The 26,987-nt window shown below is 27.9% G+C and overlaps 3 protein-coding genes across 5 annotated transcripts in view; 2 read left to right on the top strand and 1 right to left on the bottom strand.

Annotated features, from left to right (window-relative positions):
- Positions 1 to 941: 941 nt before the first annotated feature.
- LOC100159405 (katanin p60 ATPase-containing subunit A-like 2) lies at positions 942 to 11,733 on the bottom strand. Its single transcript, XM_001946714.3, has 7 exons — positions 11,647 to 11,733; positions 8,395 to 8,465; positions 4,270 to 4,654; positions 4,022 to 4,190; positions 3,580 to 3,880; positions 1,292 to 1,451; positions 942 to 1,226 (listed from the first exon to the last, which is right to left on the bottom strand). Exons 1-7 carry the CDS (start codon positions 11,692 to 11,694, stop codon positions 999 to 1,001), a joined length of 1,362 nt encoding a protein of 453 aa, XP_001946749.2. The 5' UTR covers positions 11,695 to 11,733; the 3' UTR covers positions 942 to 998.
- A 38-nt stretch (positions 11,734 to 11,771) lies between these two features.
- Positions 11,772 to 26,425, top strand: LOC100168296 (bumetanide-sensitive sodium-(potassium)-chloride cotransporter). 2 transcript variants are annotated; one of them, XM_008190383.3, is made up of 18 exons: positions 11,772 to 11,878; positions 12,469 to 12,528; positions 15,669 to 15,930; positions 18,322 to 18,572; positions 18,663 to 18,777; positions 18,856 to 18,983; positions 19,049 to 19,243; positions 19,462 to 19,693; positions 19,942 to 20,063; positions 20,192 to 20,327; positions 20,451 to 20,662; positions 21,047 to 21,285; positions 21,354 to 21,524; positions 21,594 to 21,694; positions 21,764 to 21,878; positions 24,192 to 24,319; positions 25,877 to 25,985; positions 26,096 to 26,425. In XM_008190383.3, exons 2-18 carry the CDS (start codon positions 12,478 to 12,480, stop codon positions 26,223 to 26,225), a joined length of 2,697 nt encoding a protein of 898 aa, XP_008188605.1. In that variant the 5' UTR covers positions 11,772 to 11,878; positions 12,469 to 12,477; the 3' UTR covers positions 26,226 to 26,425. The 2 variants fall into 2 exon arrangements, with proteins under 2 accessions (XP_008188605.1, XP_003248273.1); XM_003248225.4 differs by lacking the exon at positions 11,772 to 11,878 and adding an exon at positions 12,063 to 12,390.
- Positions 26,426 to 26,530: 105 nt separating this feature from the next.
- LOC100166253 (bumetanide-sensitive sodium-(potassium)-chloride cotransporter-like) overlaps positions 26,531 to 26,987 on the top strand; it is a 23,875-nt gene continuing 23,418 nt past the window's right edge. For both annotated transcript variants that reach the window (XM_029491550.1, XM_029491549.1), the window contains exon 1: positions 26,531 to 26,640. The gene's annotated coding sequence lies outside the window, so the exon portion shown is untranslated. The remainder of the gene's footprint in view (positions 26,641 to 26,987) is intronic.

Genomic DNA, 26,987 nt, shown 5'->3' with positions numbered 1-26,987 from the left:
GACTTTGTTAAATTCGTTATTTAATATTCGGTGTATGATGTTCAAAATTTATCTTAACTTTTCTGTTGCCCGGAATAAAAATCCTAACTCGGAGCAGTACATTATCTGGTAGGCACCTACCTGCGGTAGATCGCGGACCCCATGCTGTTTGTACGTAATTGTATAATTTAACTCTAAAGTATCAAAGTTACATCAAGTTTGACGTTTTTACTTAATTCCATCTACGGTGGATTATATAATCAATTAATACAAAATCCTAACCTAATCCTACTAAAATCCGATGAATAAAAAAAAACCAAATTTAACCCTTTTTAAATTAGTCTATCTTCTTACCCAGAGGTCTAATCTATACACAAACATTAATTTATATATATATTCATTCATCCATATATATATATTGACAAAAAATAATAATACAAATCAACAAATATGCCCGATTAACCAATAACAACCAATTTATTATACACCGATGGATTTTCCTAAAATTTTCTTTTATATACACTTCCGTAAAATACTCTTTCGTTTAAAAAAAAATCAAGAAAATCTGATTAATAGTTCCAGAGTTTAGCCTGTACAGAGATTTTCATTTCAAATTTATATAGTAATTAGATAGATAAATAATAGCAGATATTACTATTATGCTAACTAAACGGTTTAAGTTGTATATCACGATTATGATAGAATTTCATTTATAATAATAAAAAATAACTAAGTAGGTAGGTACCTAGGTACTTAATATCTCTACTTTCTTATATGGTTGAAAAAGTATGAATTATTACAATGTATTTATGTATTGTATTCGGTGTGTGTGTGCTGAATAAGAATACGTGTTAGGTATAATTGTTTATATTCACTTACATTATTTATTATTTGATATATTTTTGATCATAAATTCACAAAAAGGTACCTATACCTATATAATTATTTTAAAACAACAAAAATAAAAGTGTTTGTGTCTATATATTCTAGTACTTAAAGATAAATAATTATTCTTTAAATTAACATGATGCATATTGTGATTGCCAAATTTTATATTTATTATTATCTGCCTCACTTGTTGATGGTTTAGTTTTTGAAATTGCATTGATCACTTCTTTAGTCGTTATTGTAAAATTGATATTATTACCTGGCTTTTTTTCTAAAACTTGGAATATTGAACGCATAGCCTGCATTGCTGTTTCTTTACATACAAGTCTTATATCAGAACCAGAATAACCATTAGTTTCCTAAAAATAAAAATATGTATTATTTCTATTATTATTACATTCATTACTTATGTTTTATAGCATACTTGAGCAAGGCTATCACTATCAATATCGCATTTGATATATTTGTGTTTTTGTAACATTTCCGATAGATAGTATACAAACATATCTTTTCTAGCTTGGACATCCGGCAAGTCGACAAAAATACGTTTTTCAAGACGACGAAAAATTGCAGGGTCTAGTTCCCTTAAATAATAATAATAGTTAAGCGCATACAATATAATATTTGTACCTATGTGGCTATGTTACTATGTATAAATGTATATTAATTGGATCGATAGGTAGGTACCTACATTGGTTTGTTTAATACTTACACTATATATGAATATATATATTATAGCCAAGGGTATACCACGTACTATATTAAGGCACACTGGTATAAAAGTCATATATCAATAGGTATATATTACTTGGGGCAGGCACTTTAATTAAAACTGTTGTGTTTCCAGATGTTTATATTCTTATTGCGTTTCAATAAAAATGTTTATAACGCTAAATTTTTAAATAAATATATTCTCCATAATATATTGATATTATTATGCTCACTTGAAAAGTTGATTTTTATTTTATTATTGGTAATCATAGAGTATTTTAATTTTTAATTAATAAGTGGCTCTACACATTGTAGTATAGTACATACACATAATATTCTATGAAAATCCGAAATTACATCTGTAGATTAAAATTCAATACAATATGAAATAATCATTGTGTAGTATACAATATAGTAGGTACCTAGTAATTATTTCCTCTTTTATGTCCTTGCTCTGCGTATAAATCGCATTAGGGTGCTATCTGTGATCTGTATCTATAATATATGGTATAATAAAATAAAATTTATTATAAAATCATACATTATAATACGTACCTATATAGAATGCGTATACGGTAATATTATAATTTATATACCTATATTACTCTAATGCCAGGTTGAACAAAAATGTGATCTATTTTAATATAGTTTATTAAAGATACAAGGTAACTGAATATTATTTTAACATAGTGAGGAGCCCATTGTTAATAAAAATATCAAATTTTTAGCGAATATTCATGATGTATACTACTCGGCCACACGGGTTGAGTACAAGTACGGATTACAAAAATGTTTTTAATTCAGATTTTTTCCCATTAAACATTTATACGGACTAATATTAAGTAAGTATATCTACATAATATGTACTAACCACTAAGAAGCAAGTAAGGACTGGAGGAATTCAAAGGTGAACGGACGCCGTTAACTAGGTATGGGCGTATGGCTAATATCGAGGATAATCACAAGCGATCATAATTATTTAGTGGAAGTAATAGAAAACGCATATTTATCTCATACGTATTTAAATAATTTATTACTATTTACCTATATAGGTACCTAACTATACAATAATAAAATATTATGTTATCTTTGTGTTCATAATGATAATTCAGCAACGAAATTTCAATCTTTTTAAAGAGGAAGTCAGTCATAATTAAAATTATAGGAACCACTAACTAGGCACAAAATTAAACTGCCTTTATTGTATAATGTCCTTTAGCGTTTTAATGGTGGAGAGGGGATGATAGGGATGGACCCCAGGGCTTTTAGATTCTGAGCGGAGGGTTAAATGCATTGTAGGTACTACAATTATGTGCTTTTAAAATGTTTTTTTTTGGGTCTACTCTGTAAACAGATTTAATTACTTTATAGAATTTTTAACATTGGGGATGATTTCTGATGGAAAATTTAATTTTGGTAGTACTTTTAAGAGGTAAGAGGATAAATTGTGAAGGACAACTCACGAGGGCTTTGAACTCTCCTTTTTATCCGACTGGCTATTATTTTATTTATTTTTTCTGTCCGCTTTTTATAATTTTGTCAATGTTGAACTTTACGGTTATAAGTGCGCGATTTTTTTTTTTTTTTTAATCAATTGTTCTTAATACTTTATTTTATTAATTGAATTATCTATTCGTTAGTCGATTGACCGATTGACCGATTATTTTTTACGATTAATCGATTATCTATATTTTTTTTAAACAATCAATTAATCGATTAAATTCTCAACAAAAAACAATTGATATAATTTCGTAGTTATAAGCTTCTATTAATATATGATATTATTATTATAGTTCCTTAAGTATAATATACCTTATTAGTTATTATAATAGTTACTATAAAAAAAATATATAGAGGTACTAAAAGGCTAATATACAACTGTATAAGGAATAGAAGTTTTCTACTTTGTATATTCTAAGGACTCTAGATTGTGATTGTTGTTTAAACCATTTGTTTAATGTTACTGTCTAAATATATATTGTTATAATTTTAGTATTTTACCATGGATGGTTTGATGTTGCCAACAAAAAAATTCGTTTTTCTGAACGTAAGAGACCATCCATATGTATTAATATTTCAGATGTTAGTCTACGAGAGGCTTCATGGTCAATACGCTTTGATGCAATTGTATCTAACTCATCAATAAATATTGTACTTGGTGACATTTGTTCTGCCATTTCAAACATTACTTTAATAAGCTTTTCAGAATCTCCTCTCCATTTAGCAACAAGTGTACTAGGTGTGATATTGAAGAATGTCGTTTTACATTCAGTCGCTACTGCTTTAGCAAGCAACGTTTTTCCTGAAAGTAGTATTTTTAATACATATATAATTATGTTATATGATTGTAATTTATTAGAATATGTATAAACATACAATATTAAAAATAAAAATAAAAAATATCATACAATATACAATATTATATAATGTATATAATAGGCACCTGTGCCAGGAGGACCATAAAATAACATTGCCGCCCACGGAGTGCAAAGTCCTGTAAATAAGTCAGGATATTTTGTTGGCAGTACAATAGCCTCATCTAATAATTTCTTGGGCGTAGAAAGTCCTTTAATATCTGACCACTTCACATTAGGATTGGTGACTAAAATTTCCTTTAAATTAGTTTCATATTAATTATTTCGTTTTATTCTTCTTTATAGGTAAAATAATAAATGTATTTTTAGTTATTACTTTTGATATAATTTCAGCATATACTCGCCACTCATCCTTCCAATAGCTAAGATCAATAGAAGGCAAACAATATTCTTCTTCTAAAGATTCACTGCAATTATTCATAGGAATAACTGTAAAAAAAGTTGGGTCTATTGATTGAATATCTTGCGAATGTTGATTTATATTTGATTTTTTGAAAGTTTTGGTTTTATTCTTGGTAGTATGAATCTCAGATTTAGTAATATCCAACGATTTACTAATTTGTGGTCTTTTCTGATAACGTAAAAAATAATAATTTTCGTATTCTATAAGAATAGTGTCTAAGTCTATGTTATCACAAACTACATGATGACTTGTATTTAAACAAGCTTCTTCTACTAATGTTGATGCCGTTTTGATGTACCTAATTTATAAAAACTAAATGTAATAATGAGTATTAAATAATGATCTTTATTATAATACTTCTATCGATATACATAATTATTACAGCAATATATTTGTAAAAGGAATAAGATTTTTTTTGTAGGATTTCGGTCTTAATATGTTTATGAAAAAAGTTATTAATTTATATCAAAAAATATACACTCAGAGAAGATTTTACAGTAATACATATATATTATAGGTTGATACAATATAGAAAAGTCAATAAACAAATGGTTGCGTAAATAGTGAATAGTATAAATATTAAATACTAATACGGAAATACGGTCCTGAGTCAATTTGTATGGTTAAAAAATCAAAATGCAAAATGAGGGTACTTTGTACGGTCGAGTAAAAACAGTAAAAATCAGTAAGGACCTATCAGAGCACGCAAACTTTGTTAGATGGACCTATCATACAAACTTTGTTCAATTCATTATATTTTAATTTTCTGTATAATGGGGTTCAAAATTTAAAAATTTTCCAATATTTCTATTATAATAGTTAATAACTATACCAATAACTGTACCAATGATTACAATTATTTTTAAACAAAAAAAGAATTTCGATTTCCATCGTCAATCTCAAAATACTCGTGTAAGCGCCACTTTAAAATGCACACTTACATATAATGGTACGAACTACGAAGGTATCGTGAAAATGTCAAGTCTCAAGCTATCATTGTTTAGACTCTATACATATATCAGACAGTCAGTCACAGTCAGGACACGTTCGATTATAATATAGCCATCCCGACTGGCGTTGCCCATGATTTTCTAGCGTGCCAAATCATGCTTTTGAATGAAGTAATTTCCAAGCACATCAAGATCATTAGAGGAACCACGATTCCAAATTTCAAATTCCTACGTTTTGTCATTTAGTTTTTGGAAAAATTAAGCAAGTGCCTTAAAACTCGAATTTTATATTATTTTACTGATCAGGTGGCACCACTATTGTATTTTTACAACCCCTTATTTTCTCCTTTAGGTGTTGAATTTCGAAAAACCGTCCTTAGCGGGATTTATTTTTAATAAGCATTTAAAGTTAAAATGTTGACATAATGTATCAAACATAAAATGTACAAACTATTTTGAGTTATAAACCTATAAAATTTTCAAGTTTTTTAGTTGAGGATTTAAAATTTAAAACAAGGTTCCACGCTTCTACGTAAGTAGTTCATACTGTAACTAAAAAATCTAAAAAATATATAAATACAGTTATTTTTATTATAGTTACTTAAAGTTCAAGTTTGAAAAAAATTTGATATGTTATCAAAGAAGAACGACTAGTTATTTTATAGTATTGAAAAAATATTCATGGTAATTGGCGCATTTAACGTTTATTTTTTTTATTTTAATTAACTCACGGTAACAGGCCATTAGATGTTTATTTTTAGTAAGTTTTTAAGTATGGGGGAGGATACAGCTGGTAAAAGTGGCGCCTAAGTCCTAAAATTTAGTTAGGAAAAAATATTTGAAACGGCCCCAATGGAGTACCTGAAGGGATGGAGGACCGAGGAGGTATTGGTTTTTACCCAAAAAATATTGGTGTTCAGTTTCAAAAGAAAATTTAAATCACATTTTTTTTTTGTACTTCCCACCATCCAAGACAAATTAGAGAAATATATTAAACATTTTAGTGCACAGTGCACACAATAAATGAATAAAATATTGTAGTTAGAAGACGTTAGAACAGTAGGTTTTAAATTTGTAATGGAGTTTTCATACAGTTTGGCAGACAAACTTCTGTCCAATATGAAGCGACCCCATGCTAAATTTTCAATATAGGGTTCGGCGCCACTGGCTGGTAAGAACATGTGTGTTTATATATAGCGAGGATTTGTCACTAGAACCCGGGTGGTCACCCGTCCGAGATCTAGTAACACCGGCCGATGCTTGACTTCAGAACATGATTTTGTGACTGAAGCCAACCACCGCGCTACACCAGGCCACTAAAGTATAATTATTATACTTTAATTTTTTAATTTATACACACAATAATATTTTAAAATGTAATATTTTTGACAAGAGGTAATTTAACCTACTGTATTAGTATTAGTTAAGTGAAATTAATTAATTAATTATTTTAATAGCAAAATATATATAAAATAATATAATATATTAGTAATATAAGGTGACAAACTGACAACTGTCTTCGCTCAAAATAATTTTTCTTGTACTATGATATAACATCAATGAATTCAAATTTAGTACATCCATAACAGTTATTAGTCCGGGGACTGGAACCTCACCGAAAAGAACCGGATTTGGAACCGGAACCCTTTGAATATTGGGAACCGAAACCTCACCGAAACCCTTATTTAAATTAATTTTAATACCGGAACCCTTATTTAAATTAATTTAAAAACCGGAATCTTACCGGAACCTATACTTTTACTTGACAATTTTTTATACATGAGTAAAAAACCAGATCAGGTAACAATTTTTTTATTTTTTAAAAACCGAAACCTAAATGTTAGTTTTTCTGGGAACCGAATAGGAACCGAAAACGAAATTTTAGTTTTATTGGGAACCGATTAGGAACCGGAACCGTAAAAATCATCAAGGTTCCAGTCTTGGTTGTTACTACCTACACGGTGGTTACACTACACGTCTGTACAGATAATAATAATATACTAATATACACATTATATACAGCAGAGCGGTAGCCGGTAGTCCTACCTCTAGAATTATTCCTTTGTTTATAATCTAACAAATATACAATTTATAGATTTTGTTTTAATATCTACTACATTACGTATTACTTATTATGACTTGAGGTATAATGTGATTAACAATTATTATTTGAACTTTTAACCATACAACGAATGTTCTTGAATATTTTCAGATAGGTATGTTTTTTAAAATACTAAAAACTGGAGTAATAAGTATAATGACTTAATTAGATAGTTCTAGTTTTCTAACCAATTCTCAATGACTAAAGAACTAATCAACTACACAAATAATGTGGAAGAAAATTTAATTACTATTAAGGTAATCAACATTATTTAAATACAACTGATTATTTACTTATTGTTAAAAAATAATATAGGTAGATACACACTACACAGCCTCAATTTGGCGTAGGTACTAATTTAAAATAACGAAATCCCGCTATCCCATTATTACAAAATAATTAGGAAATACATCTTCTATAAGTTAGTGAGTGTGGTTGTAGGACGTTCGTCGTTCACTATCCACATAATCACCATGACAAATTAGATAGATATAATCACAGTTATACTAGTTTTGCGCAGTATAATATGCGCATCTCCTTCACTTCCGTCCCATGTCATAGTTCTCTACTTCTCATTGGTTGATTTTGTTCAATGTTATATATGTATTTATATGATTTATAGCCAATAAGAAGTGGAGAACTACGATCAAGGCGAAGTAAAGAGCGGAAGATGCGTATAAAAATACTGTGATGATACCTATTTTAATTTGTCATGATAATTACATAGTGTGTGGAGTAAATTTCACAATGCACATAATATAAAATAGGTATGTATTTAACATTTAAATACTATTACTTTTTATTATTGTAGTTATAAAAAAAAATATTTATATGGTGCTTATATATTTTATAATAAATATTAGTATTAAAACTAAAATGGTTACCATACCTACAGCATAATTGTATTTATTAATTATTTACTTTTTATTACATTATGACTGATGCGTAGGTATATAAAGTAATAAAATTATGCTTGACTGTTCGTACCCTTCGAATCTTAAAAAATTCTCTATCAAATAAAGAATTGATTTTTTTCTTTCTTGTTTCTTCTTTTTTTCCTGTGAAATCATTTTAAATATAATTTAATTTTAGCTTGGAGATTAATTAAACTAAATTAAATCTGATCCAAATATAATTCTGTTATCACTATTTACTAGCCTTTCTATGAATTAACTTTTTTTTCTAGAAAAGAGGACATTACACCACCTACGTAAACTTAGCAATGCAATAATAACAGTCAACTTTTAAAACCGTCTAACAAATTTGTTAGACAACTTTCAAACTTTGTTGACTTTATTTTCGACGCTAGACCACTTTCATTTACTACACTGTTATCTTCACGGCAGCAGTAAAAAAGTTTGTTAGAACTTTTTTATTTCGCTCAAACAACACATCTTGGCTTGTTAGAGATTGTTAGACATCTTTCAAAGTTTGTTAGACTTTATTTTCAAAGCTTTAAATTTTAAAACTTTTGCACTGCTATCTTTAGGAGTACAAAAGTTTGTTAGAGGATTTTTTTCGCTCAAACGACGCGTCCTGGCTTGTTAGAGATTGTTAGACAACTTTCAAAGTTTGTTAGACTTTATTTTTGACGCTAGGCATTTTTTACTTTTGCACTGCTATATTTTGTATAACAATTTCTAACAAGCTGAGATGCGTCGTTTCAGCAAAAAAAAATGTTCTAATAAACTTTTGTGCTGATGCTGTGGAGATAACAGTGCAATAAATTAAAGTGGTCTAGCCTCGAAAATAAATCTTAACTAAGTTTGAAAGTTGTCTAACAATCTCTAACAAATTTGTTAGACTGTTTTATAAGTTGACTGTTATCATTGCGCTGCTAAGTTCGCGTAGGACGTTACACCCGCATGCGTTGTCTCCGTCTTAAAATCCACAACATACCGAAAACTCATTTGCGTGGGACAACTATGCTCTCTCTGTGTTTATAGAAGAATTACCTAAATTCCACAACACATAGAACTTATCTGTGTTGTAGCGTTTTCGTTTTTTTGATAGCACTTAACCATCATTTTTAATAATTAAATGAAAAAAACAAAAAATCCTAATCTTCTCAAACTGATAACTTTAACTGTATTTAAGTTATCCAAATAATAAACACGCAACAACGCAGATAAAGTTCTTCCCTATGCGTTGTGGAATTTTGGTAATTCTACTATAAATACAGAGGGAACAAAATTGTCCCGCGCTTAACAGTTTTTGCTATGTTGTGCATTTCTAAGACGGAGACAACGCATGCGGGTGTAGCGTCCTCTTAATGTTTGTGTAAGCAACAAGTACCTATATAGTATAAGCAATATTATTATTATATTATATATATTTATTATATATGAGTAAGTCCGTTCAATGAATGTGATATACATAATAGTTCATTAAGATTTTGTTTACATCATGAAATTTAAAAAAAAAAATGCTTGAACATAAAAATATGGAACAAGTCACAAGTATAACTGTTAATTATGGAGGTGTAGGTAATTATATATTATGAATTATTATTTCGTATACAAATTTACTAACCAACTGTATAGGAATGTTGGGAACTGTACTAGGGGCAAGAAGAACGTCATCAATAAAAAAACTCCCCTATAATTAAAACAATTATATGTACATATAAGTACACATAAGTATTAATATTGTCACTGAAAATTAATTGGTACCTAAGTACAAAAGTATACACGTGAGAAACACGATTTTATTACATTTTCAACGTTGCGGTGGTGTGAACATTAAGTGTAAATTAGTTGGAATTCGTGACCCGGGTTAATTAATAGCAATTCAATTAAATCACATGTTACAAATTTTCCGAATTGGATCTTTTAACATTTTTAAGATAAATAAAAAAAAAATAAAATATTTTGTTGTAATATATTATATTATTTTACCTATATAATCTATATTTGCAACTAATAGTAATATTTGAAAATGGGGTACGGAGTGGCCGAGCGGATTAAGGCGTCGGTTGCGACGTACACCAGCGCCGGTTCGATGCCAGCCGTGGGTGGCATTTTTCTTCGGGCAAGTCATGGTGTCTAGAGAGAAGTGTCACCATCCCCCACCAGATACCTACGGGTACCCACTAAAAAATCTGCCAAGCCATAACACACGTGTTTAAACTTACAGTACCCTCCCCCATACTAAAAACCACCCAATCGCCTAAGTTGCCACGGGTTAATAAATAAATAAAAAAATATTTGGAAATATAATAATTCATGATATACCTATCGCAATCGTACTTTTTGGACATCATTATAAATAATGTAAATAATAGCGTAATAATATATAATAGTATTAGTATTATATTATAGTAGTTAGTAGTACCTATCATAGATTAAACATACACGATACACATGTAACTATGTTTAATCTATGGTAGCTTATGATATATATATTACATAATAGCAATTGTATAACTTTTGGGAACCTATTTTTATCTATGTAATGACTTCCAAAACATGTAAAAATATATTTTCAAACACGTTAATACTTTTCGAGTTATTGAGTATTTATTAATGTTAAAACACCGTTACACTATAACACTGTCTCTGTTTCGTTGTTCCTAATATGGCAACAGTATACTTCCACGATTATGACTCTGATTAGGTTTAGGGACTGCAAAACCTTTAATAAGTCTTACAATCATTTTTTCCTGTGCATGGCCAGATAGTTATTCTAATATTCTAATTTTTTAATAAGTCATAAAAAATAAACTAAAATAAAACATGCTTAAGAGAAATTTAGTTAAACTAAAATACGCTTATCATAACAAAAAGGAAAATTTTAATAAACTATACTGTCAATGCACATGCACATGACATATCCATCTTAATGAAACGTATAAAAAAATAAACATAATATTATACCTAGGCTTTTAACTGAACCGAAGAGTCGTATCGTGGAAGTACGAAATATTTTATTACTATTTATTATTTATTTACTAACATATTTTTTTCGTATTACCTAAACGTTAATAGAATTTAAATACAATGAAATATAGATATTGCTATATATTATGCGCTAACATGGAAAACAAATGTTGGCGTTGTGGCCACTTAAAACAATCACCCAGTAATCGAGTAATTAGTATAATATTATATTGTTCGGTTAAACAACACTGATTATTTTTAATTTTAAATCATTATAGTATTATTCACGCACATTAATTATAAAGATAACATTATAGAGACATAGGTAATAACTAATAAGTATTAGTTTAAAACAACTCACGTAATCGCGTCCTTGGTGCGTACTGTTGTTTAATGAATCGCTTATCATTTTTACAAAATTTTAGTTATTTTCTATTTAATGAAAGGATGTAAATTGTTCAATCAAAAAAAAGTTTTTTTCTTAACATACTGACATTTTATGAATATTTAAAACCATCGACCATCGATCACGCACAGTTAAATAAACTATAATATTATTTCCATAGCAACAACTACTTGCATCGTGAATTCGTGTGCGTCTATTGAAATATTAATATAAATAATAATACCTATTTTCTTTGTAAATATTATATTATAGTATTATACAAACGTATATTTAACTAAAATTTTTATATATTTTAAAAATGTTTGTTGTTCTATTAATGTTTGCTAAATTGGGATTAATTATTCGTTACTATAACTATGATCTTTTAAATGAAGTACCACTTTTTTATATAGCCCCCACCTAATGAAAAATAATATATTGTACTCTGTACTTCTGAAACCGGTTCAGTTTCTACTGCAACAGTTATCAGTTTATCACATATAATTTTTGTTTACTTAGGTACTTGTCGATTTGTAAACGTATTAGTATTTATTAATTTAAAATATGTACAAATATTAATGATTAAATATAAAAAATAAATTATATTCATGATATAACAACACATTTTATTTTTAAAAATGTATTAAGTATTAATAAATCCTCTTCACTAAATTTTCAATCAAGCTTTTTTTTACATAAACAAATACCAACTACAAAAATGTAAATATTTTCTTAATCAATCCATGTTATTATGAAAAAAGTGTTAATTTAATTATCTATCACTATTTATGTATCCAGTTGACAAGTATGGCTGAACAGGTGGATGTTAAACTAAAAACTTACCATTGGACGAATCAGGTAAATAAATTAAGATCATTTATATAAATATTTAACTTAATATTAATAAAGACAATATTTTTAATATGAAATAGTAACCTCTAACAGTCTAACCAGTATTATATTATTAAGACAATTTATGTTTGCCAAGTTTATTATGTAAGTACGTAGTTTTTGAGTTTTTCAAATTTTTTTGAAAGTAAAAATATTATCTTTATAAGGTACCATCATTTTTGTAATGTTCCGTTCTGCCTGTGTTCTCTTCACATAACATTTTTATACAGGAAAAAAAATTAAATCAAAACACGTTAATAAGTTTGTGTAACCATTAGTTGGATTATTAACTCGATTTATTAAGATTCCAATATAATAATCATCAATAACTAATATTTTATAATATTTTAGTACAGAAAAAATATTTTAAAAAGAACATATTATATTATATACAGTTCGTGTGAAAGCTATACGCCTATACGGTGATGAGTTATGAGTTATGACTATATATTGCTTAAATTGTTGTTTATGGTTTATGTTTATTTTTATTTATATTTGAGATATTATTAGGTGTTTTTAACTGTGGATGACTTTGATTCATCGTAGGTTTAATACTAAACAAATTTTTTCTGAAGTAGGTTGCATAATATTATACGTTAATTATGCAGTACCTACTTGAATTGTAGAGGTAAAGTGTCTTTTCTAGTTTAAATAACATTAAAGTGTACTTTTTTAACAATAAAATATTGTCACTTAAGAATCCCATATTATCTACCGACAACTGATGAATGATGACAAACTATTTCTGATTATAATTTTATTTAAATATTATGCTCATCCATAGAATCAAGATTTTTTCCATATATAGGTAGTGCCCATTTGTATGGTTATTTACTTATTTGCAAAGCAAATAAATCGAAAAAAGTGTTTAATCTAAAGTTTTGGTAATTTTTTTTATTGGTTAATCGTTATGTATGTCAAATTAACCAACTTACTATACAAATCTCTGTAAATATTGATTTAAATATTTTGTTATCAATGTAGATATCGACACATATTAAAGTATTCCTGCTATATACCTACATAATTATTTTTCGATAGGTATTCTTATACTTTATATTTTACTATTTTATTGAAAATAAATTACTGTCTTAAAAGTTAAAAATTTAAATTCGAATGCTATTACAAGGAACGAAAATTTGCTATGTTGTACGTTTGTAAGACTGCAGAAGCAATACACATTCGTATGTGACGTATCCTTAAGGAATTTTATTTTGAGATATTATTTAGATGTAATTTATTTTTTTCGATATAGCCACAACATTTGTGTTTGTATACTATTTTTTAGCAACTAAAAATAGATATTAGAACTTGGAAATAGTTATTAGACATATTAATTCATGTTATTATCCATAATTCATAATCGTGAGCCAGTATTATTGAGCGGTATATGAAAAAACCTGCTTTTATTGAGAGGCCACTGAGTTTTCTTAGGTGACCTGGCTCTCACTTTGGTCTTGACAATGTGCCAGGTGGCTGTATTAACGGTTGTATAGTCGTATAGATGAGTTAAAGACAAAAACTATTTTTCCATTAATTTTGAATAAAATAAAAATGTATGTAAAGCTAATTATTGTCCTTTATTCGCTTTTATCGGTTTAATTAGTACACCTGTCCCAGGCCACTACATTTAAAATAGGTAGATACCACAGAAACCACAAAGGTTCAAAAACCAAACGATGTTGGTAAATGTTCATTAAAATTAAGAGTACCTATATTGTTTATGTGACGACTAAATATATGTCTGTATAAACTTATGATTGTGGGTTGGCTGGTATATGTATAGACTATTTTCGGTGAGATCAATGAGACTGCTACGTTAACAGAAAATTTAAATACGTAACTTATACGTAAATACACTATAATAGTTTATAGTTAATTTAGCTTTAATCAGCGTGGTATAGATTTTTGTCGTTTAACTAACTAGAGTTTTCATTTTGGGTTAGGGAGTTAGAATACTTAGTAAAATCTTAAGTCATAAATTCGTTTGTAAGTTTTATACTTATTTTTTCCACTTATGTGTAAATTTAATGAAAATAATTGTATCATTTTAAGTCTCATACTTTATACCCATTTATATACATTAAACGTTTTTCTTGCATTGTGTTATATGTAGTTAAAATAGCTATACAGCGATATTCTTAATTAAAGTCGTAGTTTTCATTCATAGTCGAGATGCCTAACAAATTACAATGTTATGGATGGATGACCTCTCCTATATAATTACTACACGACTTTATGACCTATATCAGTTTAACTTAAATCCTTGAAAATCCGTAGTATAATAAACTCTGTCTATTTATTTGAATATTTCATGTTATATTAGAAGTTTATCATGATGATTGATGACATCATGATTACACTGTAATGGTTCCAAAATAAATCGTTTGTAGCCGTAGGAGCAGTTAATATTTGACTTCTGCAGTCTTTAATGGACTAAACAATTTTCAGGGCCAATTTTGACGGTATGGTAGTTTATCATCATATATTATCTGATACACACGAGCACTAAGCAGTATAATAATATATTGAAATATATTATTACTTATTTGAATTACAGGCAAAATATAAATTGGTATACCTAACCTAAGATTTTCAAATGATCACCTGGGCAATTGATCAATCTATATTTGTCTAACTTCAGTTTATAATTTGGTACTATTTATATATTCCCTGTTATAATATTTCCAACAACAATATCTAATCGTCATACAATATTGATACAATTATTTAATAAAATCATATATAAATCAACTGACACAAACTCGCAGTACAATTATATTTCTGAATTAAGACCCACTAATATAACACTCCTATCTCCCCCCTCCCACTGACCATTCCACTGAAAATCCACTTTGAAGATTCAAACAAATAAACTGATCAGGTTAACCCTTTTAATATTGCTTTGTGCACCTTAAGTCATAATAACTATTATATTATGATTGTATTTAATATTTCCATAATTCTATTGCACATGTTATATAGTATTATACCAATGATGTAAATACTGTAACTATCAATTATGTACCACGTATTGGCGTATTGTTATTGATTTTCAAATACATATATAATATATACTTATACTTATATCGCAATTAATTTTACAGATCCAATCCTATGAGAAACTGGTTCACGACGAAGAAAGTAAATTAAATGTGGACCAAGGAATAAAATTAGGATGGATCGAAGGTGTGCTGAATCCATGTTTACTCAGTATATGGGGTGTTATGCTTTTCTTGCGGATGCCGTGGATTGTAGGACAAGCTGGCATATTTGATTCAATTTTGATTATCTTCATATCACTTGTAATAATAGTTATCACTACCTTTTCGCTCTCAGCCATCAGCACTAATGGACGAGTTAAAGGAGGTATTTTTTTAATAATATTGTATTACACATTTATAGAATATATTCTAAATTATAGTACCTAAATAATTTTAGATTCTGAGCAGAGCTATGAATGTATTGATTTTCCAACTGTGTGTTTTTTTTAAGTTATATAGTTCTTTATGGAGGGTAAGGGTAACAAAAAGAAAGACCGTCACGACAGATTTGAGCGTAACCGTACCATTCCGTACGCAATGGTAGTAATTGTTTATTTAACTATAGACATTTTGATATCGATAATTTTGATATATCGTACACTATATCGATAATCAAAATTAATTTTAATTTTTAATAATGGTCCACGGTTACCGGAAACCAACAGATTTTAATGCTAAAGGTCTTGTATAATATATTTAAAAACAATTTGTTTACTAGTCATAAAGAAATCGATAATTCGGAATATCAAAATATCGATTTAATATTTATGTATATAATGTAACACACGCGCATTTATCATTGACACACAACTCCAAAAGAAGTATAACTTTATCCGCACGTAGGTACTTGTCAAATGCACAATTTTTTTTTTTGTCTAAAGACAGGCTTAACATTTAATAGCAGAAAAATTGAATTTTAACTTTAGTAAATTAGTAATTTTAACTTTGGTTTCTTGGTGGAGGAAAATTTGATCTATTTAGTACTCTAGAGAGTCAACATTATAAGATTCCCAGTAATTAAATAATACTATAAAATAATTGAGAGAAACTAACAAAAACCAGCATATAACGGTAATATTTACTCAATAGGTACAACTGCAGTTTATCAACAAAATCGAATTTGTTTATTTGTTATAGGTACCTAATTCAAAAAGGAATAACTATAGCGACTTAAATAATTGTTCATCAAATATTTAAATTGACATTTTTTAGATGTTATACAATTTCAAAAAAAATATTTTTTTTTACCTATTTATAGATATTTACACTTTTAGTTAAATCTTTTTATTTATAAATACATATTATGCACAATTTTTTTTTTCATTGGGAATCTTGATAAAATTAGTTATTTTAACATTCAAATTCAACTCATCCACTGCGGTAGAACAGTGACTATTACTCATTGACGAAATAATTTCGAAAGTCGAAGTCTACAAGAAGTTGTCCTCCTAGGTCTTAGCACTGGCTAAAAGTCAGTGCTAACATTTATATCTTATTTGTAACTATTTGCAACCAAAGTTTAGTAATTTAAAACCTTATAGTTTCACTTCTACTCAAGTTATAACAGATGATGGCGGGCGGTGGCCCTCTTCCTCCTATCCTGATACCTTGGTGGTCGCATCGGCTCCAAATCGATATGTCAATATTTTACAAACAATGATTATAATTTGTTGCCTTATATTTTTGTCTTAATTAAAATTTCAATAGAACGGGGACCTATCTCATACGTTGCCTCCACCCCAGTCAATTTTATTTCATATAGAAAATATTAGGTTGCAAATGATAAAGTGTACGTTGCAAATAAGTTGCAACATGCTGGCATAGATTTTTAGCCGATGCGACATCCTGAGGAACTAATTTCACGGAATTCAACCTACTATTATATACAGTAGATCAGTGGTTCATAACCTTTTCAGAAACATGGAACGCTTATAATTTTATAATGTTTTTGTGGACCACAGCTGAAAAATAAAACATAACATAATGTATATATATTTTATCTAGGTATGTGTTTAAATTGCTTAATATAAGTAGGTATTTAAAATTACATAGTTACATAACATTTTATATATCAATTAATAGAAATTATTACCTACAATAATTATATAGTGTTAGTGTATAATTTAGATTGTATATGGTTTATACCCCCCCCCCCCCCCCACGGACAATTTCACTGTTCAGTGGGGTCCATTTTCTTATTGAAGAATGAATAAAATAATAGTACAACATGTAAAAATTATGAAACTAAAAATTCTTCTTCTAAAACGTTTTTATTTTTCAATTTGAATGAAAAACTTTCTCAAAGTTCATGGAGTATCTATATGTTCCGAGGCGCACTAATTAAGAACCACTGCAGTTGAGAAAATTCCCAAGGGTTTTTTTTAAGTACCTATATATAGTTTTAAAATTTAATCATTGAATTTGTAATTATTTATGATTTAAGACTATTATTTAGTTTTTTAATGTAACATAATTGCACGTCCAAAATGTTTAAGTAAGTACATGTTTCAGAAATCAAAATGTTTATACTATGTTATATCTTTGAAATTAAAAAGCTATATTGAGGGAGAGAGATTTAAAAACGCATTAGGCTAATAGGTACCTAGTGTCCAAAATCTATCTACGTTATAATTAATTTACGTTCTATAATAATACCTATATTAAATATAAAATATAGGTAGTATAGATTTAAAACTAACATATTATAATCCCTCAGGGGGTTTATATTTTATTATTTCCAGATCAATCGGACCGGAATTTGGAGCTTCTATTGGAATCCTTTTGGCATTAGCCAATACCATTTTAGTGGCGTTGAACACAATCGGATTTTGCTTATCATTAAAATCATTATTACATACGTTTGATATATATGCAATGGATTCCAATTTTATATTTATACTAACAGGATTTATAGCGATACTTATTATGGGAGTATTGTGTGGAGTAGGCATGGATGATGAAGCTAAAGTTAGTAATGCTAATGCCTAATAGTAGTATTAGTTGTAGGTAGAATGGTAGTTAATAGTATTGTTAAAATGTACCTAATTATTTTTCAAGATTCAAAATATGTTACTAGTTTTTATTGTTGGTGCAATTTTCGATGTCTTAATCGGATCATTTATAGGACCAACTAATGATGCTGCAATAGCTTCTGGCTTCACTGGATTTAGCAGTAAATTTATTTTCTACTGTCGCAATTGATTAACATGTACAATATTTAGTTACAGAAATGAATACCATTATTTTTCAGTGAAGACGTTCAAAGAAAATTGGTATTCGCATTATACGGAAGATCAATCCTTTTTTACAATTTTTGCCGTTTTTTTTCCATCTGTTACGGGTATACAAGCTGGGGCAAATATTTCAGGAGATCTTAAGGTATCTTTACTTAAAAATATTAAATATTATCTTTGGCTATAATTACAAATTTGGTGATTTTATAGGATCCAAGTTCTGCAATACCGAAGGGAACTCTGTTATCGATTCTCATTACCATTACTTCGTATGTTGTTTTAGTAGTAGTGCCTGGAGCGGTTCAACTAAGAGAAGCAAGTGGTAATCCAAACGAAATTCTTAATGAATTTTATTTAAATTGTTCATTCAGAAATTGTACTCAAGGATTATACAATAACGAAAATGTAAAAATATTTATATTTATCATAATATAATTATTATATAGGTAGGTAATTAATTAAGTATAACTAATAACCAATATCGAAGGGGCTCTAGAAAACGTAATAAACAGAAGATTACGATTTAGTATTATTATAATAAATCATTCATATGAAGATTGAAATCTAACTACCTATACACTGTAATATATATATTGCTATTGAATTTAAATATATTGTTACAGTTGATGCAGACAATATCTTTATGGCCGTATCTCATATACCTTGGTTGTTTTGCAGCCACCCTAAGTACTGCTTTAACTGCCTTAATTGCTGTTCCTAAAATATTACAAAGAATGGGTCAAGATGATATTTATCCATTCCTTAAATACTTAGCAAAAGGTTATGGAAAATCTAATGAACCTTATCGAGCTCACATCCTGGCTATTGTAATATCATCAATATTTCTTTTAATAGGTATAGAAAATAATATTGTTGATTAATATTTAATATTGTGGCTACCTATTACAATAATGATTGTTTATTGAAAATAAAAACTTCATATTTCATTATAAAATATTAGGATAGGTAGTAGGTACCTATTGGATATTAGGATAATCAATTTTCATTATATATGTATATTCCAACATAATTGAATAGTTTATACAAGCACATTCATTTAAAACCACAATTTAAACCTATTTGATGCATTGTTTTACTTACAGGTGAACTGAATGCGATCGCATCATTCATCTCAACGATTTATTTGTGTGCATACGCTTTGTTAAATTTGTGTACCTTTCATGTTGCACATTTTCAACCTTTAGGTTGGAGGCCATCATACAAGGTACATATTTAATAGTACTATAATAGCATTAGATCATAATAAATTCTATAGTCCATAATACATATTAGGTATATACTAATATACTATATAAATAACATAGCATCAATAAAAATCAATTATGTTTCTAGTTTTATAACAAATGGTTAAGTCTTGCTGGGGCTATTATTTGTTTTTTGGTAATGGTATTTATTGACAAACAAATGTCAGTAATCGTTGGATGTGTGATATGGATTTTATACACAATTGCAGCTGGAAAGAAAGATGGTATGGAATTTGTTGTAAATATTGAAATTAGTAATCTTATTAACTGATGATTCTTATAAAAGTTATAAGTTATGAATTATGATAGATTTTTATAAATCATTATTTTAATGAAAATAATTAAAGATATAAATTGGGGATCCTCAAGGCAAATACAACAAATTAAAACTGTTATAAAGAATGTTTACATGGCTGACACCATTCAACAACATGTCAAAAACTATGTACCAAATGTTATGGTACTTTCTGGTGATCCTGAATCAAGAAAAGAATTGGTCTATTTTGCCCATATAATAACTAAAAATAATGGTTTACAAATGTGTGTCAATGTAGTAAAGGTATTTACAAACGTGATTTTTTCTATTTTAAAAATGTAATTTTACCATGATAATTATAAAGTATTAAAACATATGAAACTGTTTAAACGAATATTGAAAACATTATCAATGTTGAACTACTAAGTACCTAGTAAAATTTAGCATATTAATATAGTGGAACCTCGGTATCTCGAACTCCGATATCTCAAAGTTTCTGTAAATCGAATTTTTTTTTTGGTCCCTTAAGACTTCAAGATACCGAGGTTCCACTATAATATAATTTATAAAAAGTTTTATTTTTAAACGCCTGTGTAATAAATTAAAATTTAGTAAATAACCAACAAATTGTACCTACATATTATCTACAACTTTAGCAGACACATTATGTAATATATTTTTTTGCAGGATCCTTTAATACATAAACCAAAAAAAGTATTACTGGAAAAAGGAGTAAATTGGTTAAATCAAGCTGGAATAAAATCTTTGTACAATGTACTCGATAATATCGATTTGGATATTGGTGTTCATATAATAAATAGTTGTGGTCATGGTATTCTTAAGCCTAATATTATTCTACTTGGTTATAAACACGGCTGGTTTAACTGCACCGATTATGATATTCAAACATATTTAAATATATTAAAGTACTTATACGATTTTATAATATGTAATTAAAAATTATGTATTTAAAATAAAAATTGTTTTTAAAAAGTTTATCAAATATGGATGGAATTGCGAGTATAATTGTTCGGTTACCGATGACTGATACAACCATTGAAAGTGAAGATATCAAATTGGCTAAAAACACAGAAACACAATTTTACGAAAATGAAAAAGTAAACAGTACATCATTAATAAACGAAGAAGAAAAATATAAAGCAAAGTAATATTTTTTCATGAATTTTTTTTTTTTATACCGCATACCTAGGTAATTAAATTATTTTAAACTCAGGGAATTTGATTGTTCTGTTAAAATGCACGATACTCAATTTTCTTTTCTTTCAAAACGGAATAATGGGACAGTGGATGTATGGTGGCTGTTCGACGATGGAGGTGTGTTTATATGAAATGAGTTAAATATGTGTGCCAATAAGATATTTATAATGAAACTGAATATTACAGGTTTAGCGTTGATTATCGCACACATATTTAAATCGTGCGATGTCTGGAAAAAATGCAAGTTTCGCATATTTGGTGTAACGGATCAATTAATAAACGTAGACACGGAGAAAAATAAGTAATAATAATAACAATAATAATTTTCGCTTTTTTTTTGTTGATTACATTTTATTTGACGCATTTCGCTTATGAAAATACGCGTTACTTTTTATAGGCTATTTAGCATACACAACATGCCCTTTAAATTATAGCCACTTATGGTCATATTATAGTTAATTACCTATGTTACGTTCAGCATTGTATGATACTAATTATCTATAAATAAAATACGGCCGTTAAATTAATAGGACGTTTTTTCAAATACATTTATTTTACAAAATTTACTCCACGCATATCCATATATTAGGACATTCCTTAATATATGATATAGGGCACCTACTAACTGCATATATTTATATATTTTTAATTAGTTGATATTATACGTCATAATCATTAAACAACATACCATTAAAGTTTTACATTTTATTTGTTCATTGTTATCTGCACCGCGCCGTTTACAGTCGCGTAGGTATAGCCGTAGTGTTGTTAAAATACGGTATTTTATTTTATTTTTGTATTATACTGTATTATACCTTGTATTATACCGGTATTAAACTTTGTATAATACTATTGTATTTAAGTAGGGTATAATAATTTTTGTATTATACCGTATTATACACATTTTATACGGTATAAAATCCTGTATTTAAATATATAATATACAATTATACAATTTAAACTTGATTACTCAACCATTGTCCATTTCCTATTTGAAAATTGAGTCTTATTAATACAAATAAAATAGACAATAGTAATATAAATTAATAATAATATAAATTAAATTCAAAAGTAATAACAAAGTCAACAAGTAAAGTAATAATTAACAATTTTAATAAACATAAATAACTCTTTTGGGTTTTTTTTCTAAATAATAACTAAAATAAATGTTTAATGTAAAATATTAAATAAGTAATAAAAGTATAAATAGTAATCCTTTATAGGTTATAGTAACAATTTTAACACTTAAGTCTTTTAGTTTCCTGTTTAGTATAAAAAAAAAATAATACAAAATAAAATAAAACCTTTTTTGTTTGTAAATACAAAATAAATAATAAATAGATTTTTAATAATCGTCTTCAGAAATCAGATAGACATAAATTTACCTAAAAAGTTTTATACAGATTTTATACCCATTTGTATAAAATAATTCTATACAGCGTGTATAATACCAGTATAATACAATTTTATACATTTGTATTATACAAATTTACATCACTAGGTATAGGTAATGTTTCACATTTATTTCATTGTAAAATTATAGTGTCAAATCAAATTTTTTAAGTTTGACATTATCTTACTAATCACGACAAATCAAATTATTTAAACAGTACTGTCCGATATGAATAAGCTGTACCTATATCAATCTATATTTGTTTTTATAATATATCATAACAATTTTTTTTCATCGAAAATATAATATTTTAATGATACCTACCTGGCTACCTATATTATACAGAGTGATCCGCCAAGTATGCTTACCCCCTTATATTCTTAAAGACCATATTTTCAAACTCTTTAAAATATTTATTGTGTTACGACTTAAGGATTGTCCTGTGGTGATACACACTTCTGTTTTTCAAATGAGAACCTCCCCTTCTTTTCGCCGTAAATTATTCAATGTATAATTATTTTGAAAATTTTTAAGATATTAAAAATTCTAACGGATAATTTTTTAGTTGCCTATTTAACTTTGTGTATTAAGAATAATAGGTCTGAAAGATATGGTGGCTATGGTAATTTGACTATTTTAGTAGTTAATATTTATCTATCAACATTTATAATTGGTAAAAAATTTAAAAGTATAATAAATACTAGATCTAAGATTATATCTATTTTATATTTGTAAAGACTATTATCCTTAGTATAAATATTTTAATAACTAAGAAACTATTCTTTTGAATTTTGAATTAGGTACATCAAATTATTCACTGAATAAATTACTGTAAAAAGGGGGGGGGAGGTTCTCAATTGAAAACAGAAGTTTGTATCACCACAGGAGACTTTTTCACAAATACAAAAAAAGTTGTAATTAAATTCATTATTAAAAGAAAATTGGGGGTGAGTATGCTTAATGAGCCACCCTGTATAATGATATAATATGTTGTATCATGTAGCATACCGTGTAAAATGAGATAGGATATCATAATTCTATACGCAGAAAAAAACAGCACGAACATGTCAGGGGAATTCATAACTTAATAATTCAAACTCCAATTTATTGTGTCACAAAATAATTATTATTCGTGTTAGACTGATAATAATTAAGGAATGAAATAAATGCCTTTACCACATTATACCTACTAATAAATGTAAAACAAATTTTCATTTTCAGATTAAAACAATTATTATCGATGTATCGGTTTCAATTTGATTTTATAGACGTTGTATTAGCAAAAAGAACTAGTCTTAAAACTATGGCAAATTTTACCACTTTATGGAACCAACAGTTCATTAATCAAGGTAATAACGGTTGATTCATTTTGACACTTTTATGATTTTTTATGTCTTATCAATCTTCTTTATGAAATTATGTATATATATATATATATATATATACATATTTTGCTTCATGTATATTTTAGTAGTACAGTGGCCGCATTTAGACATTAAGCGCTCTGGGGTAACATTTTACCCCCCCCCCTCCCCAGAAATATATATTTAATATATTCTGTAGTTAAAATAATCATTAAAACCTATACTTCAACAAAAAATATTTTTAAAAAATGCTCTTATATTTTTCGCCGTGCACGGTCTTGAGCAAATTCCTGAATAACATCATTATAGTTTATTGTTGTAGTGGCATAAGCCTTTATGTTCATAATTGCTAATGCAGTCTTTCTTCGCCTATGTTTGACCTTAAGTATGATTTTATGAGTCTTGGGCTGAAAACGATCTCTCAGTTGAAAAGTTCTTAATTCTGAAGTGTATAATGACATTCTTAAAGTAATATCTACATAAGAGGACGCTACACGCCCGCATGCGTTCTCAGTATCTTAGCATATTGTACGCTCAGCAGATCACGTTTATCTCTTATAAAATTTAAAAGTAAGATTATTGCCTAGTGGACCTCTAAGTTTTTTTTTAGATTCTAATAAATTTCAAAGCAAGTTGCACAAACAATTTACAATTTTAAAATTCCTATAACTTGCTTCAAGATTAAAATATAAAAAACCGTATGGGGTTCATTACTTCACTAGATAATATACTTACTTCTAAATTGTATAAGAGGTCAATTCACTCTAATTTTTAAACTTACAGACCTAAATTTGATCTGTAAAACGTACCTACAATTTGCTATGTTATGCGTTTGTAAGACGTATAGATCGCATGTGGGTGTAGCTTCCAACTACCAAGTTAACCGCTTAAGGATATCATTTAAATATTTTTTTCTTATAAACACTAACATGTCTTATATACTTGGAGGAGAGTTGGAAATGGTTTTTAAATAACTATCAAAATTAATACATTCATTGGGAAATTAAGTTCCCAAATCTGTATTGTGTTCATTTTTTGAAAAGCTCAGCAGATATTCGTATGTCTGCAGCGGTCATTTTAGTTTTAAAGACTCTCGTAATGGTACACTATAAACATTTTCCAGCCCCTAAAATTTGGAACCCGGAGCATATACCCCCCCCCCTTTAAATGCGCCACTGGCCTACATATGAAAACGATATGTAGGTACCTACGATAGGTTACAGAATAAAAATGTATCAAAGTAGCACCTACTAGATGTCTACAAACGTCTATAAAAGTTTCAAATCCATTTTATTGCTTGTAGCGTAACTTACTACTAACTCACCAACCATAATATTATATACATTTTTTAACTGATCTTCGTAACTATTGTGATAAATGTATATACAAATTAAGTTTTTATCGACATGTGCCCAATGATTACTGAAAAACTTTGTGGGGGGGGGGTACGTCCATCGTTTACTTTTTTTTTTACCAAATCAAGATTGGAGAAAAGTGAAAACAAATCACTAACACTTGAATATGTATTAATGTTTTATTTAGAAAGTCAACAACAGGACGAAGAAAAATATAACAAACAAACTGTGATTGATACCTTGTACGTAAAAGATTTATTAGAAACGTATTCAATGCAATCTGATTTGATTATTATGTAAGTGAATACGTGTACACTGTACATTGTACATTGATTATTTAAGAGTATTTAATTAAAATAATTTTAGTAAAAATAAACGGAAAAAATGTATTTTGTATTAATTATAGATCATCATCAAAAACCACCGAGAAACTAGACCAAATACATATGTATTGGATGGAAGTGATAACTAGAGGATTACCACCTTGTATTTTGATTCATGGAAATACAATTCAAACTGTAACAGCCAGTGCTTAAATATGAATGACCATTTATCATATTATACTTTTTTTAAGTATTAAAAAGTGTCTAACATAAAGGATATTACATTTTTCTCAATTATTATATTGTCATAAGCATATTATATTAATATATATCACCATACTATCCAGTAGTATATAGTGATAACGAATTGTTAATTTGAATTATTTACACAATAAAACTCTCATAATTATGAATTGGTATTTGTACAAACTATCAAGTGATAACGAATTTTTCAAATGAATATAAATTGTTCCTAGGTATACTAAATGGGTTAGTACGCACAGGAGCTATGCAGGCGATGTCGTTTCATTTTGTGACTCTTCTCTGGACGTTTTTAGTAAACTGAATTTGATATCTTTATTCTAGTCCAAAGTTTTCATGTATCATGTTCATAAGAATAAACCAAATGGTAAATTTGTGATAAATTATTATCGTGTTGTTGCATTAGGTACATCACGTCGTTCTTATAATAGATTATTTAAAATATGATTTGCTATATATTACAGTTGTTACTATAACTAACAAAATTGCCTTGCAAATTCTTCTCACCAACTTAAAAAAAATATCATTTAAATATGATAAAATGATTATAATATATTTAATGTGTTATTATTTATGATATTAATACTATTTGCACTTAAGAGGACGTGATAACCGCATGTGTTGTCTCCGTCTTACAAGTGCGTAACATAGCAAATTTTACGCTCAGCAGAACACGTGTAGCTCCGTTAATTTAAAATTAGAGTGAATTGACCT

This window comes from Acyrthosiphon pisum, chromosome A3, assembly GCF_005508785.2.
Source record: "Acyrthosiphon pisum isolate AL4f chromosome A3, pea_aphid_22Mar2018_4r6ur, whole genome shotgun sequence".
Taxonomy (NCBI): Eukaryota; Metazoa; Arthropoda; class Insecta; order Hemiptera; family Aphididae; genus Acyrthosiphon; species Acyrthosiphon pisum.
This window is presented reverse-complemented; position numbering and strand designations above follow the sequence as displayed.

Excerpts from the sequence above, each read along its gene's own strand:
- LOC100159405 (XM_001946714.3), bottom strand. The coding sequence starts at position 11,694 with ATGATAAGCGATTCATTAAACAACAGTACGCACCAAGGACGCGATTAC. Across the intron at positions 4,191-4,269 it reads ATGCTGAAATTATATCAAAA|GAAATTTTAGTCACCAATCC; the intron begins GTAATAACTAAA and ends ACTAATTTAAAG. Across the intron at positions 3,881-4,021 it reads TTATGGTCCTCCTGGCACAG|GAAAAACGTTGCTTGCTAAA; the intron begins GTGCCTATTATA and ends TACTACTTTCAG.
- LOC100168296 (XM_008190383.3), top strand. The coding sequence starts at position 12,478 with ATGGCTGAACAGGTGGATGTTAAACTAAAAACTTACCATTGGACGAAT. Across the intron at positions 15,931-18,321 it reads TAATGGACGAGTTAAAGGAG|GGGGTTTATATTTTATTATT; the intron begins GTATTTTTTTAA and ends ATAATCCCTCAG. Across the intron at positions 25,986-26,095 it reads CAATCTGATTTGATTATTAT|ATCATCATCAAAAACCACCG; the intron begins GTAAGTGAATAC and ends TATTAATTATAG.